Source organism: Loxodonta africana, chromosome 24, assembly GCF_030014295.1.
Source record: "Loxodonta africana isolate mLoxAfr1 chromosome 24, mLoxAfr1.hap2, whole genome shotgun sequence".
Lineage (NCBI taxonomy): Eukaryota > Metazoa > Chordata > Mammalia > Proboscidea > Elephantidae > Loxodonta > Loxodonta africana.
In genome coordinates this window covers 36,467,504-36,487,129 of record NC_087365.1, presented here as the reverse complement: position 1 = coordinate 36,487,129, position 19,626 = coordinate 36,467,504, and the positions used below count along the sequence as shown (strand labels likewise).

Sequence of the window (19,626 nt, the reverse complement as noted above, 5' to 3'; positions counted from 1 at the left end):
GCAGAGGGCCATGGAAGCATAGCCCGGAAAATGCAGATGATAAGCGATGGGCTCCCCAGTTCCTGCCCCTTCCAGAGGCCCAGCTGCATTCCTGTTCAAAGGTTCTGGAGCAGAACGTGCATCTTTTCCACATATCTCCGTTGCACATAAACTACTTCAAGTTCAGGTTTTTTCTGAACTTTAATTTCCCCTGAAATCTCAGCAACTCATTCTTTCAAGTAATAATACTGTGTGGATAATTCCCAGGTCTCTCTCTAGACCTGACTTCTTGCTGGCTCTTTCTTTCCCACTTGGATGTCTTGCTTTCATTATATCAGACTTAACACAGCTAAAACTAAACAACTACCATCCTCCCAAAACCGGTTTCTGCTTCAGGGAAATGAACTAAGGATTAGATCAGTGGCTGCGTATTAGAATCACCTGAGCACTTTAATAACTACTACTCAGAGGCTTCAGTCAAAAACAACTGAATCAGAGCCTCTAGAGGTACAGCCCAGGGCTCTGAAAGCTCCCCACCACTCTCTAGCCCCTTGCTTCTGCAGACATCACTGATCAATAGCTTTCCTCTGGAGCCTCGTAGCAGCCCAGAATCCTTTTCGCCATTGCCACCATAATTAGACTTGGTGTGAGAGAAAAAACATACCTGCCATCCTAGACTAGACAGAAATAGTGTGAGGATTTACTACCTTATATTTTAGAATCCAGTCAACAAGAAAAAGCTTGGATTAAGTGTGGCCCCAGGCCTCGATCAGGCTCAAATGTTCATTTCTTGGGTCTTAGTTTAAATGAGGTGTCAGTGAGAAAACATTCTTATTTGGATTATGATTCTAGGGACTTCGGTTTCGATTTTACGAATTGGTTCTTGTTCTTAACATGAAAAAGAAAGGGGGTAGGGTGGGAAGAATTTGTATTTCTCTTTTTTCTTCCCTGATTACCCCCAAATGAGCTTTCAAATAATCTAACTATTGAAGTACTGAAGTCATAAACTAGTTGCAAAAAATCAGCTTATTAGAACAACAGGAAAGACATTCTTTTGCTTTTCAAAGGCTTTCCCATCATCTGGAGCCAAAACTATCGTGTTCTGACTCAAAAAGCCACTAATCAACCTTGTTCCTATAGGCCAGGCAAGACGGATGATGTTGGTCTAAGCAAAACAGCAAAGACAGCAAGCTTTTCTCTGGGTCCTCCATCCCCCACATCTGCCCCCTCTCCCAACGCCTGCCCTTTACCATTTCCAGGTGCTTCCCTACTGCCCGCAGGTTGCCTGGGGCCCCCACAAACTGTACCCACTCCCCAGGCTCCCTTCCTCCCTAAGAGCGCCCTTCCCAACTTACCCTCCTCGTTTTCCCCCTCCCCACCCAAATTCCAAACCCCAGTAAGCTGTGAGGCACATCCTCTAAGGAGCAGTCCTAACACTCTTGCTTTGGAATCTTCTTGTTCATGCACAGAATACAGTGTTTCCTTCCACTTATTTAGGAGTTTGGCTGTGAGAGAAGACTGCCTTATGGGGACACAAAGAAGAAAGTTGGCAGGAGGAATCCCTATGTAATTGGGGACCATTTGCTGGCCTGAAGCACTAATATAAATATAAATTAATGGTACTGAGTATTTTTGCTACTGATCCGTTGAAAACCTAAAAATAAAAAGCTAAAATAAAACAGTAAGCTTCAGTTATGAGGACAATTCACTTCTGTGAGCCTTATTCCCCTAAACGGCAAGATAAAATGAAAATGAGATGTGATGTTCTATATTTATATTTTAAAAGATGAGCTTGTTGTCCCAAGTTAACCTGTAAATGGCAGTTTGTGTGAGTTTCTGTGTGTGTGTGTATGTGGCATATTTTTGAGCCCTTTGTCAACTCTCTGCCTCAACAGAGCTCGACCCACCTGTGCCACCAAAAACCTCACAGAGATAAAGGGCATCCTTTGCCTAAAAGTTTGTTGAGCTGACCCAGTCCTCGGCAGCTCACCTCAAAGGGTTAAGAACACAATGGGAGGAAAGCAGCTTCCCAGCTCTCCAAAAGGCCACACACCTCTGACTCCACATCTCTGCCTATAAAACAAGAACATTCATCATCTCCCCCTCTAGGGACTCCTAGCAGGCTTCATCAGTGGCTGTGACAATAAAAAATGTTTGTTATTTATAATACCCAATAGCATGCCATGTGTGTGAAGACAGAGCCCAAGAGCACAGGGATTACATTTGTAAAGTGTGATACAACTGTGGGTAGAAAACCTCCCATCATGACCTCCTTCTCAAAATACGAGAGTAAGAAAGGAGATGAACAGAACAACCTAGAGGCATGAGCCTTTCCCTGCCCTTGCTGGCTGCTCCTTCTCACCTACCTGTCCCATTTTTAAATGCAGGAGCTCCTCAAGCCTCCATCCTAGGCCCTCTTCTCCTCCTCCTCCATATTCTCTCCTTTCGTGACCTCATCCCCACCAATGGCTCCAATCACATCAACTCCCAAATGTTGGTCAACACTTAGCTCAAGCCTCTCCTCCCACTACAGACCCGGAAGTCCAACTGCCTATGCCTACTCGACAGAACCACCTGGACATCTCAAAGGCTCCTGTTTAAAATTGAACTCAGCATGTTCCTTGTTCCCTTCTCATCCCTACCACTAAGCCTGCTCCTTTGCCAGGGTACCCCCGCACATGAGTAAATGCCCCATTGCCCTCCCAGCTTCATAAGCAGAATCTCCAGGACATAATAATCTCCAGGAGATATTGGATACTGTTGAATGAAAAAAAGATGTGAAACTAATAGCTTGCTATTAATAGTAGGCTATCTTTTGTGTATCAAAGGGGGAAATATGCTTAGATAAATACACACACACATATATATGTATTTGCTTATATTTTCAAAAAGAAACAATGGGTGGATAAATCAAAATAGCAAAAATGATTATCTATGGGGGAGGGAAGGAATATAGTGGAGGGTACAGAAATTTAATTTCCGTGAATGTACCTTGTTACATAGCTTTGACTTTGAGAAATGTTGTATATAAATAGTTTATTTAATTACAAAATAAAATTAAGTCAAAAAGAAAAAAAATTCCTAAAAATTAAAAACAAATTGAACACGATACGGCGGGGTCAGCACAACTGGACTAAACCAAAGGCAAAGAAGTTTCCTGAATAAACTGAATGCTTCGAAGGCCAGCGTAGCAGGGGCAGGGGTCTGGGGACCATGGTTTCAGGGGACATCTAAGTCAATTGGCATAAGAAAATCTATTAAGAAAACATTCTGCATTCCACTTTGAAGAGTGGCATCTGGGGTCTTAAACGCTAGCAAGCAGCCATTTAAGATGCATCAATTGGTCTCAACCCACCTGGATCAAAGGAGAATGAAGAACATCAAAGACACAAGGTAATTATGAGCCCAAGAGACAGAAAGGGCCACAGAAGCCAGAGACTACATCAGCCGGAGACCAGAAAACTAGATGGTGCCCACCAACAACCGATGACTGCCCTGACAGGGAACACAACAGAGAACCCCTGAGGGAGCAGGAGACCAGTGGGATGCAGACCCCAAATTCTCATAAGACCAGACTTAATGGTCTGACTGAGACTGGAAGGACCCCGGTGGTCGTGGCCCCCAGACCTTCTATTGCCCCAGGACAGGAACCATTCCCGAAGCCAACTCTTCAGACATGGATTGGACTGGACAATGGGTTGGAGAGGGATACTGGTGAGGAGTGAGCTTCTTGGATCAGGTGGACACGTAAGCCTAGGTTGGCATCTCCTGCCTGGACGGGAGATGAGAGGGTGGAGGGATTTAAAAGCTGGCAAAAATGACATGAAAAGAGAGAGTGGAGGGAGAGAGAAGGCTGTCTCATTAGGGGGAGAGTAATTGGGAATGTGTAGCAAGGTGTATATGGGTTTTTGTGTGAGAGACTGACTTGATTTGTAAACTTTCACTTAAAGCACAATAAAAATTATTTAAAACAAAACAAAACAAATTGAAGCACACGAGCCATGGCAAAGAAAAGGATTACTAAACACAGTACTTGGACTGTAAATCCCTCTTAGGACATATTCCGAGGCCAATAAAGAACCAAGAAGAAATCTTAAATTGCATTGAGTCTGTTACTAGGAAAAAACAATATTTAGTTACTAAATATTTTAATTACACTGTAGGTGTGCAGAAAAGAGTTAACACAGAGAGACCACTATTCTTAGAAAAGCTCAAAGGTTGGCCCCTGGCTGGCATCTGGGAACGTGGATTTCAGGAAGGTTCCCATAACTTCCAGAACTGATAAGAGTGACTCACTGTCCCTTAACTGTGCAAACAACATGGTTTATGCTGAACACTGGCTTTCCTTCTTGAAGTCTGGAATTTTGGTACGTACTAGGCTCATAAGGAACCTTTACATAGATTAAGAGGCAGTTGTTTGGACAGAACAAGGGGATACTGATTGGTTTAAAGTCAGGAAAGGTGTGTGCGTCAGGGTTGTATTCTTTCACCATACCTATTTAATCTGTATGCTGAACAAATAATACGAGAAGCTGGACTATACGAAGAACAGAGCATCAGGATTGGAGGAAGACTCATTAACAACCTGCGTTATACAGATGACACAACCTTGCTTACTGAAAGTGAAGAGGACTTGAAGCACTTACTAATGAAGATCAAAGACCACAGCCTTCAGTATGGATTACACCTCAACGTAAAGAAAACAAAAATCCTCACAACTGGACCAATGAGCAACATCATGATAAACGCAGAAAAGACTGAAGTTGTCAAGGATTTCATTTTACTTGGATCCACAATCAACACCCATGGAAGCAGCAGTCAAGAAATCAAATGATGCATTGCACTGGGCAAATCTGCTGCAAAGGACCTCTTCAAGGTGTTGAAGAGCAAAGATGTCACCCTGAAGACTAAGGTGCACCTGACCCAAGCCATGGTATTTTCAATCACATCATATGCACGTGAAAGCTGGACAATGAATAAGGAAGACCGAAGAAGAGTTGACGCCTTTGAATTGTAGTGGTGGCGAAGAATACTGAATATACCATGGACTGCCAAAAGAACGAACAAATCTGTCTTGGAAGAAGTACAGCCAGAATGCTCCTTAGAGGCAATGATGGCGAAACTGCGTCTTGCATACTTTGGACATGTTGTCAGGAGGGATCAGTCCCTGGAGAGGGACATTATGCTTCGCAGATTACAGGGTCAGCGGAAAAGAGGAAGACCCTCAACGAGGTGGATTGACACAGTGGCTGCAACAATGAGCTCAAGCATAACAACGATTGTAAGGATGGTTCAGGACCAGGCAGTGTTTCGTTCTGTTGTCCATAGGGTTGCTATGAGTTGGAACAGACTTGAGGGCACCTAACCACAACAACAACTAGGCAGAGGGTGCCTAAATAACCAGCCCCCGGTAAAAACCCTGTGCAATGAGTCTCTAATGAGCTTCCCTGTAGATATGTCACATGTGTTGTCACAAGTAGTTATTGGAGGTGACATACAATAGGGAATACATAGCAGCAGCCAGGAGTTATTCTCATCAAATCATCTGACCTGAACTGAATCAAGCCTCAAAATCTAACTTCCAGTTAACAGGAAATATGGGGGACAGAGAAACATGTTAAATGACACCTCAAGGAAGCAACCAGCCAAATCCTGGATGCCAATACTGTACAGGACAAATGATCTGCTTTCTCCAACAAACCAATGTCATGAGAAAAGTGGGGGCAGGGAATGTATAAAAGAGACTTAAGAATCAAAAAAACAAAAAAGCCAGTCTGATCATGTCACTGTCTTACTTAAAACCCTCCTGGGCCCTGCCATCCTGGGCTATGCCTCTCACCATGTCCCCTTCTCCCTCCCTATGCTCCAACTAGTCACCTTTATTCAGTTCCTTGAACTAGCCTGTTCCTTTACTCCTCCAGTCCCTTGCACATGCAGTTCTCTCTCCCTGGAACACTGCGCTTGCCCCATCCCTACTTCACCTGGCAGAAATCTTCTTATCCCTTGTCTCAGTTCAAATGCTGCCTCCTTGGGAGGACAGCTCAGCCTCTGCCCCAGGATAAGGTCAGGTCCTCCCCTTTAATGCACACCCTCACAGAACACTGTACTTCTCACGGAAGCACACATGAGGAGTAGCCTAATATCTGCTTGCCTCAAAGGAATAGAAGGTCCTTGAAGGCAGACACTACATCTTTCAGCAGACTGACATCAAGTAGACACTAAATAAAAATCTGCTTACCAGATGCACAAAGTATCACTTATGGGGTTCAAATGCCACCAAATGGGAATTTGGGGGAACACTAAATCAACAAAGCCCAGCACAGTCCCTGCTGATCTTGGCTGCTGCGGTATCTACTAGCAGTACCTAGATTCCAGCCAGGCGCCCAGGGAGCCGAGGCTCACAAGAAAGGACTTACCGCCTCGTAGGACTTGGGAATGGGTACGATGATGGCCAGCACGCAGATGAGCTGGAAGATGGCCCCCAGGAAGAGTCCGTACCGCAGCAGGTTCTCCAAGAACGTGGGCTCAGGCACCTCGGGAGGTGAGAAGTCCAGGTCGGAGGCCATGACCCAAGCTGCCGCTGCCTGATTTCTCCAGACTCACCACTCTCCAGACCCAACTTGTAAATACAAAGGGTAAGCATCATGTTTCTTTCTCATTGAGTGGACTTAGCACACTTGTCAAAAATCAGTTAACCTGAGATGTGTGAATTTATTTCTGGAATCTCAATTCTATTCCATTGGTCTACATGTCTATTGTTATACCAGTACCAGGCTGTTTTGATTACTGTAACTGTATATTTTAAAATCAGGAGGTAAGTGTCATGTTTCTGCAACTGACTTTCAATTGGCTCAGCATCCACAAACAAATGTACGTACATGCAAGAATACATAAAACAACTGTGGCAAAGTGTTAACAGTTGCTGAATCTAAGTGGAGGATATATGCATAGCTATCCCATTCTTTCAACATTTTTTTTTTGGCTGAAAATTTTCAATATAAAATTAGGGTAAGTGAATAAATGCAAAAAGAAATACTTCAAGAAAAATTTCAAATCAACTCGCATTTACTGATGGCCTGCCATGTTCCAGGTGTTGCTTGTTCATTCATTTATTCATCCAGTCATTCACTCAACAAATATTTATTGAACACCAAGCCCTGGTGGAGCAAGAGTCAGCAAAACAGACCAAACCCTGTCTTCCTGGAGCCTACATTCTCGTGAAGGAGGCAGATGATGAACAAATCGAGAAGGTATATGCCAGGTGGTGATAACGTTTTGAAAAAAATCTAAAAAGGGCATTATTTAGAGGATGGTGAGAAGGGCCTCTCAGAAGAACAGAGATGGAAATGAAGTCGCAGAGATGTGAAGTGAGTGAGCCATCTGAATATCTGATAGAAGCATATTCCCATGGAGAGAAAAGCAAACGTAATGGGCCCAGGGCAGGGGAAGGGACCAGTGTGGCCAGAGAGGAGCGACCAGGAGACAGTGTTCAGGGAGGTAGTAAGATCAGAGAGGTAAAGGGGCAGGGCCAGATCTTGCAAGACCCTGACACTTCTGATTTGAGTAAAATGGAAAGCCACCACAGGGTTCTGAGCACAGTGACATGATCTGACTTACATTTTAAATGGATGGGGGTCGAGGAGCAATCAGGAGAAGGAACCGGAGGCTACTGCCACTAATCCAGACAAGAGATGCTGATGGCATGGACCTGAGGGGTGGTGGCAGCTGGTGGTAGAAGGTCCAGCCTCGCCCCACCTCTTTAGCCTCTCCTTTCACCAGGGCCCCCCACTCCTAGTACCCTGAAGAGCTGAAAGAACTGTTTCTGTGGTTCTCCAGAGCAACGTGCCTCTGCCTGAGCTGTGCGCTCTGCCAGGAATGCCCATTCCCGTTCTGCATGCCCCGCGAGCCCCTCGGCCCATCTCTGAGACTGAGCTCAAGTGGCACCTCCCCTGCAAGTCTGTCTGTCTGCCCTCCTCCACCCCTTGTATCAATGAACAGGTCCTGGTCTATCACAGACTCAGTAGTAGCTTCCTTCTGCCCACCCCAATAAGAAAGGTGAAAACTTACTTTGGAATCAGATCCACCTGACTCCAAAGACATCCCTTTGTGATTTCAGACATCTGTGCCACAATGCAATCTTCTACTAAATCTGTACTATCCAACGTGGTGGCCACGAGCCACACGTGGCTGCTGAGCACCTGAAATCCAGCTGGTCTGAACTGGGATGGCTGTTAAGGTAAATACACTCAAAGACTTCGTATACAAAAAGAAAGTAAAATATCTCTTTAATAATATTTTCCTGTTGAAGTAATATATATTGGGTTAAATGAAATATATTATTAAAATTAATTTCACTTTTTTAATGTGGCTACCAGAAAATGTCAAATGGCATGGGCCCACATTCTATTTCTGTGGAATGGCCTTGGGCTAAAGGGGCTGTTCAGAAGACTTTCCTCGACCTTGGTTCTGCTGCTTCACTGCTTCGCAACTTTTAACAGCCTGGAGGAGTGGCTGAAGGAAAATATAAATGATCTTCTAAGTGAACAGGAGTGGATGCACACAAATATGTATTGTTTCCCTTACGACCTGGTCACTTTGGGAGTCGTGTGCCTGCGCCAACAAGGGGGCCACTTTTCAAATCAGTTCTGTCTTCTCTGGGAATAGCCTTCAAAGCCTGAGACCCATTCTTTTCCAAGCCCTCAGAGCTGGCAGACCTTCATCCACTCAGGAAGGAGCTGGCTTCTGGAAAGAATCCAACATCATTTGGATCCAAGTGTGGTGAATCAGGTGTGGCACCAAGCTCAGGAATGCCATTTTTGGTCAAATACAAGGTATGACGCTCAGATACCAGGCCAATTGTGTGGGGTGGCTCATAAACCGGCCCTGAAGTGAACTCCAGGGTGGCTGTGAGAACAGCTTTCCTGGAGTAAAGCCTACAGGGCACCCCCACTAGAATACCAACATTTCCAAAGACTCCTTTCTTTACAGTTGCATTTCATAAAGTATACATTTTTTAAAATGACCTTGGCACCAAACTTTATGCTTAAGACTGCAACATGCTTACTGGTCTTGCCAATACTACATTTATTAGTATTACTAATAGCAACAATGTTATGAATATTTGGAATAGGCCAATAGAAAGTTGGGGCCAGGAGTGGAGAAACATGGGCACAAGCCCTGGCTCTATCAGCAAGGAGCTGCGCTAAGGGCTGATCCCTTCTCTGCGACTTCATGTTCTCATAAGCCAAGCAATCACAATAATATCTATTCAAAGCTATAATGCATTCAAGCTGGCTTTTTTTTTTTTTTAATGGCAATTAGGCAATATATAACAAGAGCCATAAAAGCGATTATATCCTTTGACTGAATAACTCACTTCCTAGAATTTATAGTTAGGAAACAATTCAAAAGAAGAAAAAGGCTCCAGGTGCAAATAAGCTCATGGCAGCACTATTCATAATACTGAAAAACAGGAAGCAACTAAAGTGCCCAATAATAAGGAAGCACTTAACCCAATTATGGTGCTTCATGGCATATTCCCCCTTCATTAAAATGGCAATTATATCGGATCAGTGGAAAGTCTTTGCAAAATAATATTAATCGAAAAAACATAAACAACTGAATAAACACTGATTGCAACCATGTACGTATAAACTGCGATTTTGTGTGGCTAAAGATCAAAAGACGTCACAGGAAAATGTAAGGTGAAGGGGTTTTGAGTTTTAATTTTCTGGAATATTACTGAAACAATGAATAAATTTCAAAAGAAAAATCCATGCCGTATCTACTTCCTTTCTTTGTTACAGCCCTGGTAGCATGATGTTTAAGAGCTCGGCTGCTAACCAAAAAGGTTGGCAGTTCGAATCCACCAGCCTACAGGGCAGTTCTACCCTGTCCTATAGGGTTGCTATGAGTCAGAATCGACTCCATGGCAATGGGTTTAGTTTTTTTTAGTTTTAATGAAACACTGTCCAATCGAACTTCCCGTGATGAAACGTTCTGTATCTGCCCTCTCCGACATGGCAGTAGAAGGTCCAGCTGCATGTGGCTGTTCAATACTTGATATGTGACTAGTGTGAATAAGGAAATGAATTTTTAGTTTTATTTAACTGTAATCAATTTAGATATAAATAAGCACGTGTGGCAGAGGTTCCCATATTGGACAGCACAGATGTAACGGGAGGGTGGTTGTAAAAAGGTTCTGCAAAACATAAAACGCTCTACATATATTGTGTATGCCTTAAAACTCTCATCATTTTCTCTGCATCCCTGTGCTTTACTTCCCAGTCTGGCTGCCAGTATTTCTGGGTCTTCCTTTCCCGATTACAGAACTCCTACTCATCCTCCCAATCTCAAGAAGGAGGCACTTATCCCCCAGGCTCCCTGTGAAAAGCTTTTCTCCCCTGCCATCGTTGCAGCTGCAGCAGCAGCAGTGAGCAAACCATCTGCCAGGTGTTGTGTACAGCACTTTACAGTCAGCATCTCATTCATCTCACAACCCACTCAGGGACGTGGGTGATTACTAATGAGGATGAGAAAACCAAGGCCTGGGGAGGTTCCCTGGCTTACCCAGGGATTACTTGGCTGGTAAGTAGCAAAGTCAGGACTCAAACGCAGGCAAGCTGGCTCCTCCAGCACACTAGTTCTTACCTACTAGGTCAATGGTTTTCAAACTGCAGGCTATGACCCATTAGTGAGCCACAGACACTGTTTAGTGGGTTGCAACCAGCACTTTATTTCTTAAATTTTATTTGATGAACTAAATTATAACAGAAAACATCACATTGTGTCACATTAGTTAGGGTCAGTGCTGCGCCCTGACATGTTTTGTTTTTTGGATTTTTTTGTTTGTTTTTTTTCCAGTTATATCCATCTACATCCAAGTATGCATGCCTTCGGTCAAAATTTAAAATGTTTATCTCATTGTTTGAGAAACACCAGATTCTACTGTTTTTTACTTGATTCATTATAAGCTCCCGGGCAGTAGGGACCTTGTGTCCATCTTCAGTTTGTCCAGGGCCCGACGCATAAATATTTGATAATGACTAAGAATTTGCCTCTGTTTCTCACCTTTAAAGCAAGAACAGATGCCTCACCCAAATGCCTCATTCAACAATGAGGAGGACAAGGAGCTGAGAGGCCATGGGTCTTCATGAAGCTCACACACGAGACAGGGCACAACTGGGCTTTCTGGCTGCTGTGGCTGGCTTAACATCACTGCAATGTCTCTAGCCCTATAGTGTTCCAGGCTTGCTTAAGGGCAGGGTTTTTTATACACTAGGGGAACACCAAGCCCCTATCAGAATCTAATGAAAAGTACACACCCACTTATCACCAAACATGGAAGAAAATGTCATATAGACCCCGTAAGACTCATCCCTGAATGCCAGGAGCACCTACTATGTGTCAGTCACTATTCTAGTCCCTGCCTTCATGGAGTTTCCATCCAAGTGGAGGTCCTCAAACATACATACATGATCAACAAAACTGGCAAATCTTCAGATAGACTGACCAAGAAAAAAAGGAGACTCAAAGTATTAAAGTCAGAAATGAAAAGGGAGACTTTACTACTGACCTTAACCAATCAAAACCTGTTGCCGTTGAGTTGATCTAGACTCATAGCGACCATACAGGACAGAATAGAACTGCCCCCACAGAGTTTCCAAGGAGTGCCTGGTGAATTTGAACTGCTGACCTTTCGGTTAGTAGCCATAGCACTTAACCACTACACCACCAGGGTTTCTACTACCGAGCTTAGAGGGGAAAAAAAGAAAATACTATGAACCCTTCTATCCCTATAAGAGAATACTATGAACCCTTCTATCCCAACAAATCATATAATCTATATAAAATGAACAAATCAATGAAATACAATTGAGACTCTAGAAACACACGAATTAATCAAAACTGACTCAAGGAGAAATAGAAAATCTGAATTAACCACAGGTAAACAAGTAAAAAGATTGATCAATAATCAAAAAACTTCCAACAAAGAAAAGCTCAGGACCATATGGCTTCACTGGTAAATTCTACCAAATGTTTAAAGAAGAAATGATGCCAATACTTCTCAAGCTCTTCCAAAAAACAGAGAAGGAAACACTTCCTAATACATCCTCTGAGGTCAATTATTACCTCGATAATAAAGCCAGACAAAGACACCAAAAGAAAGCTACAGATCAATATAGATGCAAAAATACTCAACAAAATACTAGCAAACCAAATTCAAATCACAGCATATTAAAAGGATTATACACTATGACCAGGTGAGATTTATCCCAGGAATGCAAGGTTGGTTCAACATATGAAAATGAATCAATGTAATCCATATTAATAAAATGAAGGGGGAAAAACATATGATTATCTCATAAAAGCACAAAAAAATAATATATTTGACAAAATCAAACACCCTTTCGTGATAAATATACTCAACCAACTAAGCACTGAAAGGAACTTCCTCAACCTAACATATCTGTGAAAAACCCACAGCTGACATCATACTTAATGGTGAAGGTTGAAAGTTTTCCCCTCTAAGGTCAGAAACAAGAGAAGGATGTCCACTCTCAACACATCTCTACAATATTGTACTGGATGTTCTTGCCAGGGCAATTAAGCAAGAAAAAGAAATAAAAAGCATCCAGGATGGAAAGGAAAAAGTAAAATTATCTTTATTCACAGATAACATGATCTTACATAAAATTCTTTTTAAAAAATCCACCAAAAAAAAAAAAAACAAAACTATTAAAGCTAAAAAAATGAGTTCCTCAAAGTTGCAGAATACAAGATCAATAATCGACTTGATGGCAGTGGCTATTATACAAAAATCAGTTGTATTTTATACACTTAAAAAAAAAAATTTTTTTTTCAATGAATAATTTGAAAACGAAATAAAAAACAATTCCATTTACAACAGCATCAAAAAGAACAAAATACATAGAAATAAATGTAACCAAGAAGTACAACTCTTATATCCTGAAAATTATAAAACATAGCTGAAAGACAAAGATGACAATACTCCCCAAAGCGATTTGCAGATTCATTGCAATTCCTATCAAAATTCCAACTGCCTTTTTTGCAGAAAAATTCATATGGAATGGCAAAGGACTGCCAATAGCAAGAACAATCTTAAAAAGAACAAAGTTGTAGGACTCACTTCCTGATTTCAAACCTTAACTACACAACTATAGTAATCAGTGTGGTAATGGCATAAGGACAGACATATAGATCAATGAAATACAACTGAGACTCTAAAAATACATTCATATCTATGGTTTTTTTTTTTTTAATTCAAGTATTCTGCTATTGTTGTTGAGAATATACACAGCAAAACACACACCAATTCAACATTTTCTGTATGTGCAATTTAGTGACACTGATTACATCCTTCGAGCTGTGCAACCATCCTCATCCTCCTTTTTTGAGTTGTTCCTCCCCCATTAACACAAATTCACCACCCCTAAGGTTCCTATATAATCTTTCAAGTTACTGCTGTCAGTATGATTCCATATAGATAGTTCTTAAAAGGGCATAACGCTCAAGGCAGACATTTTTTTACTAATTAAGGTAAACTCCAAAAAAATTTTTTTTTTTACTGTTTGGTTTCAGGAAGGCTTTAGGGAATTTTTTTGGTTAAAGGTTCAAAGATTATCTCAGGGCAATAGTTTCTGGGGTTTATCTAACTTTCGTGGCTCCAGGAAGTCTGGAATCCATAAGAATTTTAAATTCTGTCCTGCATTTTCCCCCTTTTGATCAAGATTCTTCTATAGAATCTTTGATCAAAATATTCAGTAATGGTAGCCAGACACCATCCAGTTCCTCTGGTCTCATGGCAAAGGAGGCAGTTGTTCATGGAGGCAATTGGCCCCGCATTCTATTTCCTCCTCCTGTTCCTGACTCTCCTCCTTACCCTGTTGCTCCAGGTGAATAGAGACTAATCATTGTGACTTGGACAGCCACTTGCAAGCTTTTAAGATCCCAGGCACTACGCAACAAACTTAGAGGTAGAACAGAGGCATTAAACATGTTATTGGGCTAATGAACTGAAATATCCCAGGAAACCATGACCCTCGACCTCCAAACCAAGAAACCAAATTCCATGAAGTGTGTGGTTGTACATAAGCAGACTCAGCAGATACTCTTTTTTTTTTTTTGTCATTGTTATAAATAAACCTGTCACACGACTTCTGCCAATTCAACTCTTCACTGCCGTACAACTTATTGACAGCAATTACAATAATCAGCTGTGCAACCCTAGCCTCAATCAATGTGATTTTCCATCACCGTTGATCCCTCTTTTTCCTCTCCTTCTTGCCCCTGGTAACCACTAATAAACTGCCTTTTCTGCCTTTTCTGATCTTTTTACATAAGTGAGGTCATATAATATTTGGCCTTTTGTGACTGAGTTATTTCATTAAGCATAATGTCTTCCAGCTCCATCCATATTGTAGCATGTACCAAGAATTCATTTCTTCTACTGGCTATGGCTGATTTCACTTTTGACAAGGGTGCCAAGACCATTCAATGAGGAAAGAACAGTCTTTTCAACAAATGGTGCTGGGATAACTACACATGCAAAAGAACGATGTTGGACCCTTGCCTCATGCCAAATAAAAAATAAACTCGAAATGAATCACAGACAAATAAAAGGAACCAGGGATCCTTGGAGAAATGAATGATTGTAGGACTGGGGCAAGAAATATTCAAGATAAACCTAAAGCATCTATATACTGTCAGAAAGCAAAAAAATAAAAACCCACAATAATGGGGGTATGTCAAAGAGATGCAAGACCAACTGAAAGAGCTCCCAAGGGCCAAAGTTGAAACAAAATTAATAAAGTAATATTCTCAACAAGACAGGAATAAAAGGGAAGTTCCTCGACATGAGTAAAGACATTTATAAAAAACCAACAGTTAACATTATACTAAATGGAGAAAGATTGAGAACTTTTCCCTCAAAAATAGGACAAGGATGCCCATTCTTACCACTATACAATATTGCACGTGAAGACTAAGCAAAAGCACTAAGGCTAGAAAAAGAAATAAAAGGTATTCAAATTTAAAGGAAGAGGTAAAACTATGTCTATTCACAGATGATATCATCCTATACATAGAAAAATCTCAAAGATCTACTAAAAAGCCTCCAGAACAATAGAGGAATTTAGCAAAGTTGCAGGATACAATGTAAACACACAAAAACCAGTCAGGTTTCTAGACACCAGCAATGAGAAATCTGAAAAGGAAGTTAAGAAAACAACTCCATTTACAACAGCACATGAGAGAATAAAATAGTTAGGAATAAATTTACCCAAGGATGTGAAAGATCTGTACAATGAAAATTAGAAAACACTGCTGAAAAAGACTAAAGACCTAAACAGATGGAAAGGCGTCCATGCTCATGGATTAGAAGACTTACTATAGTCAAAATATTGACACTACCCAAAGCATCTACAGATACAATACAATCCTGATCAAAATTCCAACAGCATTCTGTACAGAAATGGAAAAACTAATCCTCATCTTATATGGAAAGACAAGAGACTCCAAATAGCCAAAACAATATTGAAGAACAAAGTAGGAGGTCTCACACATCCCAACTTCAAAACATATTATGCAGCTACAATGATCAAAACAGCCTAAACAAACAAACAAAAAAACCAAACCCAGTGCCGTAGAGTGGATTCCGACTCATAGTGACCCTATATCAAAACAGCCTAATACTGGTTTAATGATAGACACACAGACGAATGGAATAGAACTGAAAACCGGAAATAAATCCAAACATCTACGGTCAATTGATTTTTGACAAGGAAGCTAAATCGATTCAATAGGGAAGGAACAGTCTCTTCAACAAATGGTGCTTGCAAAACTGGTTTCCACATGCAGAAAAATGAAGCAAGATCCACACCTCATGCCATACACAAAAACTAATTCAAGATGGATCAAGGACCTAAATGTTAAATCTAAAATCATAAAGTTCTTGGAAGAAAATATAGGAGTAAAACTTTGGGACCTATTTTTCTTCAGTAAGATTATCAAACACAACAACGAATGCACAAACAGCAGGAAACAAAATAGGTAACTGGGACCTCATAAAAGTTAAATACTTATGTTCAAAAGACTTTATCAAAAAAGTTCAAAGATAACCTATCGGGAAAAAATCTTCCCGAATAATATAATCAATAAGGGTCTAATATCTAAAATACGTATAAAACTTAACAACAAAAAGACAAAGGACATGAACAGACACATCACCAAAGAGGATGCTCAAATGGCCAACTAACACATGAAAAGATGCTCAATGTCACTAGCCATCAGAGAAAGGCAAAACAAAGCCACAATGAACTACCATTTCACTCCCACTAGAATGACTAAATTTAAAAACAGGAAAAAGAAAATAACAAGTGTTAATGGGAATATGGGAAATTGGAACTCTAACCCATTGCTGGTGAGAACGCAAAGTGGTACAGCCGTTGCGGAAAAGTCTGGTGGTTCCTCAAAAAACTAAAGGTAGTTCTGCCATTTGACGCAGCAATTCCACTCTAGGTAGATACTCTAGGGATCTATGTAATATAAATGACACGAACAGATATATGCACATCTGTGTTCACTGCAGCACCACTCACAATAATGAAAAGATGGAAACAATCTAAGTGCTCATCAACGGATGAACAGATAAGCAAAATGTGGTACACACATACGATGGAATACTACTCAGCGATAAAGAAAAATGAGCTCCTGAAACATCTTACAGCATGGATGAACCTGAAGTAAGTTAATCACAAAAAGACAAGTATGACTTTGGCACGTTCTCACTTTTATGAAATGACATGAATAGGTAAATATACAGAGACTAACGTTCATTAGTGGTTATGGAGTGGGGGGATGGGGAAGTATTATCTAGGTAACAGTCACTTTTTGTTTATGGTAACAGGGATGGTGGCACCAAATATGGGTGAAGATTGCACAGCTTGACTAATTAATTGATGTCAATAAGCTGTACATAAGAAAAAAGGATGAAATGGGAAATGCTACCTTATAATCTTGCAACAATAACAATAAACAATAAACTGGGGGGAGGGGACTACAGATGCTGATACTAATTAGACATAACCAATCACCTCACCAGATTAGTTCTCTTGGTTTGAGGACTTAGGGTCATGGTCTCGTGGGACAATCTAGTCAATCGGCATAATATAGTTCTTAAAGTTTATGTTCTAGCTCCCAGTATGGCAAGTAGTGTCTGGGGTCTTAAAAGCTTATGAATGGCCATCTAAGATACAACCATTGGTCTCTATTCGTCTGGAACAAAAGACAAAGAAGGAAACCCATGAATAAGAGAAGGTACTAACTACAGGACTAATTGTCTCCATGAACCACAGCCCCCTCTATCTTGAGACCAGAAGAACTAGATGGTGCCTGGCTACCACGACCAAACGTTCTGATCCGGGACACAACAGGTGGATCCTGACAGAAAGGGAGAAAAATGTGGAGCATAACTTCAAATTCTTAAAGAATCCAAACTTAATGGACCTACTGAGGCTGGAAGGGTCCCCAAAACTATGGCCCTGAGTTACTCTTCAAACCCTGAATTGGAACTACATATCCCCTGAAGTCCTCTTTAAAGAGTTTAGCTCTAAAGTAAAAACTGTCACCCTTGAGTACTGCGTTAAAAAAAAAAAAAAAAAAAAATCTATATAAGACCAAAGGGTCAACAGCTATTTTAAAGCATAGAGAGCAGGGAGGAGGGAGGGAGTTTAAATGGGAGTGAAACAATGGAGACATAAACCACCAGAATGTTGACATGTGTAGAATGTAACCAATGTTACTGACCACTATGTTTAGAAATGTGAAAGGGAGCAGGTTTTGATACGTATAGTTTCACCAAAAATAAAACAAAATATTAATTAAAAAACTAATAAATAGTACTGAATTATAACCCAAAGTACAAAATAAGTTCATAAATCTAGTGATATAAATGACTGGTTGATCAAATAAATGAATGAATAACCAACAAACCAGCCCACCCACCTGAGACATATAAACTTGCCAGAATTACCGAACAGTAACTAAATGGTCTCTGAAACCGGAAAAGCCAGAGGCCCCACCATCTCCCACCTTTCCCCAGTGTAGTATAATATGTTGGTAGGGGATTCTTGGCTTCTAATGAAGTGATTTTTAAAACTCTGTTCTGAGAATCCCACTGAAACAGACTGAGGAATATAAAGCCAGTGTCACAAATTAGGCTGCGTTATAGTAATGAGGTGTATACCCAAATTTCCAGTACAACAAATTTTCAAGAACTGCTCAGAGGTGAGTTCGAATTTTGTCCTGTGGAAACTTTTGCCATTTTCCTGAGCAAAGTCACATTTGGCTGCCAATGGTCTGTAACCGGTAACTCGCAAAATACAATTAAATCTGAATTTGTTGCCACCATTTAAAACTTGTGGATGTTACATACTAACTTCCGGCTTCTTTTAAAAGAATTCATCCAACACGAACTGCGCATCTGCTGTTGCTAGGTGACATCAGGTGGATTTCGACTCATAACGACCCATATGACAGAGCAGAACTGCCCCGTAAGTATTTTCTAGGGTGATGTAGTGGTTAAGTGCTACGGCTGCTAACCAAAGGGTCGGCAGTTCGAATCCGCCAGGCGCTCCTTGGAAACTCTATGGGGCAGTTCTACTCTGTGGTATAGGGTCGCTATGAGTCAGAATCGACTGGACGGTACGGGGTTTGGTTTTGGTTTTTTGGAATCTTTACCAGAGCAGACAGCCTGGCCTTTGTTCCGCGGAACTGCTGGGTACTGGGTGGGTTCTTACCTTGGCAACACTCACTTCATTTAATCCCAGGACAACCCTACATGCCCATTTTACAGAGGAGGAAACTGAGAACAATAGATGTGACTTGCTCACGGTAACACAAGACGGGCACACTCGCCAGACCTACTCCCGAGCCCAGGCTCCTCACTAACGCTCCCCCGGTGGAAGGAAAGGCCCCAAGGGGGATGAGAACTCTGGGTTCTGGTCTAGGTTCTGAACCACAGCGTCGGGCGGGACCAGGCGATGCTTCGGTTTCCCTGGGCCTCGGATTCCACTCTGCAAGTAACTTTCTAACTGGCGCTCTGGGAAGTTATTCACGCCTCGCGCAGAGAAACGCCCTGGCCAACCGAGTGGCATCGCCCGGGACAAGCTGGCGGCCGCGCCCGAAACGGCCCCTCTCTGTCCCACCGCGTCCCCCATTCCGCCCCGCCCCGAGACCCAGGCTCCGCCGCTGGCGCCACCGTACTCACCTGCCTTGCCGCCGCTCCACTCTCCCGGAAGTGGTTTCCATGACCCTGGGTCCCGGAAGTGACGCACCCTTAGCAACCGGGAGGCTCAGCTCTGCCCGCGTTGCTAGGGCTCGGCTGGGCGGGTACGCCGGCGCTCTGTCGGATCTTTGCGCTAGTAGTGTGAGCTTGAGCCAAGGGAGCGGCCTGGGGAAGTGAGGTCCAGACTCTCTGGATTCTCCGAGCCTTGTTATCAGCTCAGCCCATTTCCGCAAATATTTATGGTGGTAGAGTCTTTAATTCTGTGAGCTAGGAGCCTACAAGTGCAGCAGGGAGACAAACAGAAGCAAATTCTTATAATTCAGACAGAAATAATTACGGTT

The 19,626-nt window shown here is 41.9% G+C and overlaps 1 protein-coding gene across 1 annotated transcript in view; it reads right to left on the bottom strand.

Annotated features, from left to right (window-relative positions):
- MANBAL (mannosidase beta like) overlaps positions 1 to 19,359 on the bottom strand; it is a 28,726-nt gene extending 9,367 nt beyond the window's left edge. Inside the window, exons 1-2 of the mRNA XM_003411703.4 lie at positions 19,268 to 19,359; positions 6,396 to 6,598 (exon numbers count right to left, since the gene is read on the bottom strand). Of these exons, the coding sequence (XP_003411751.1) occupies positions 6,396 to 6,545 (150 nt within the window). The 5' untranslated portion in view covers positions 6,546 to 6,598; positions 19,268 to 19,359. The remainder of the gene's footprint in view (positions 1 to 6,395; positions 6,599 to 19,267) is intronic.
- Between the last annotated feature and the right edge of the window lie 267 nt (positions 19,360 to 19,626).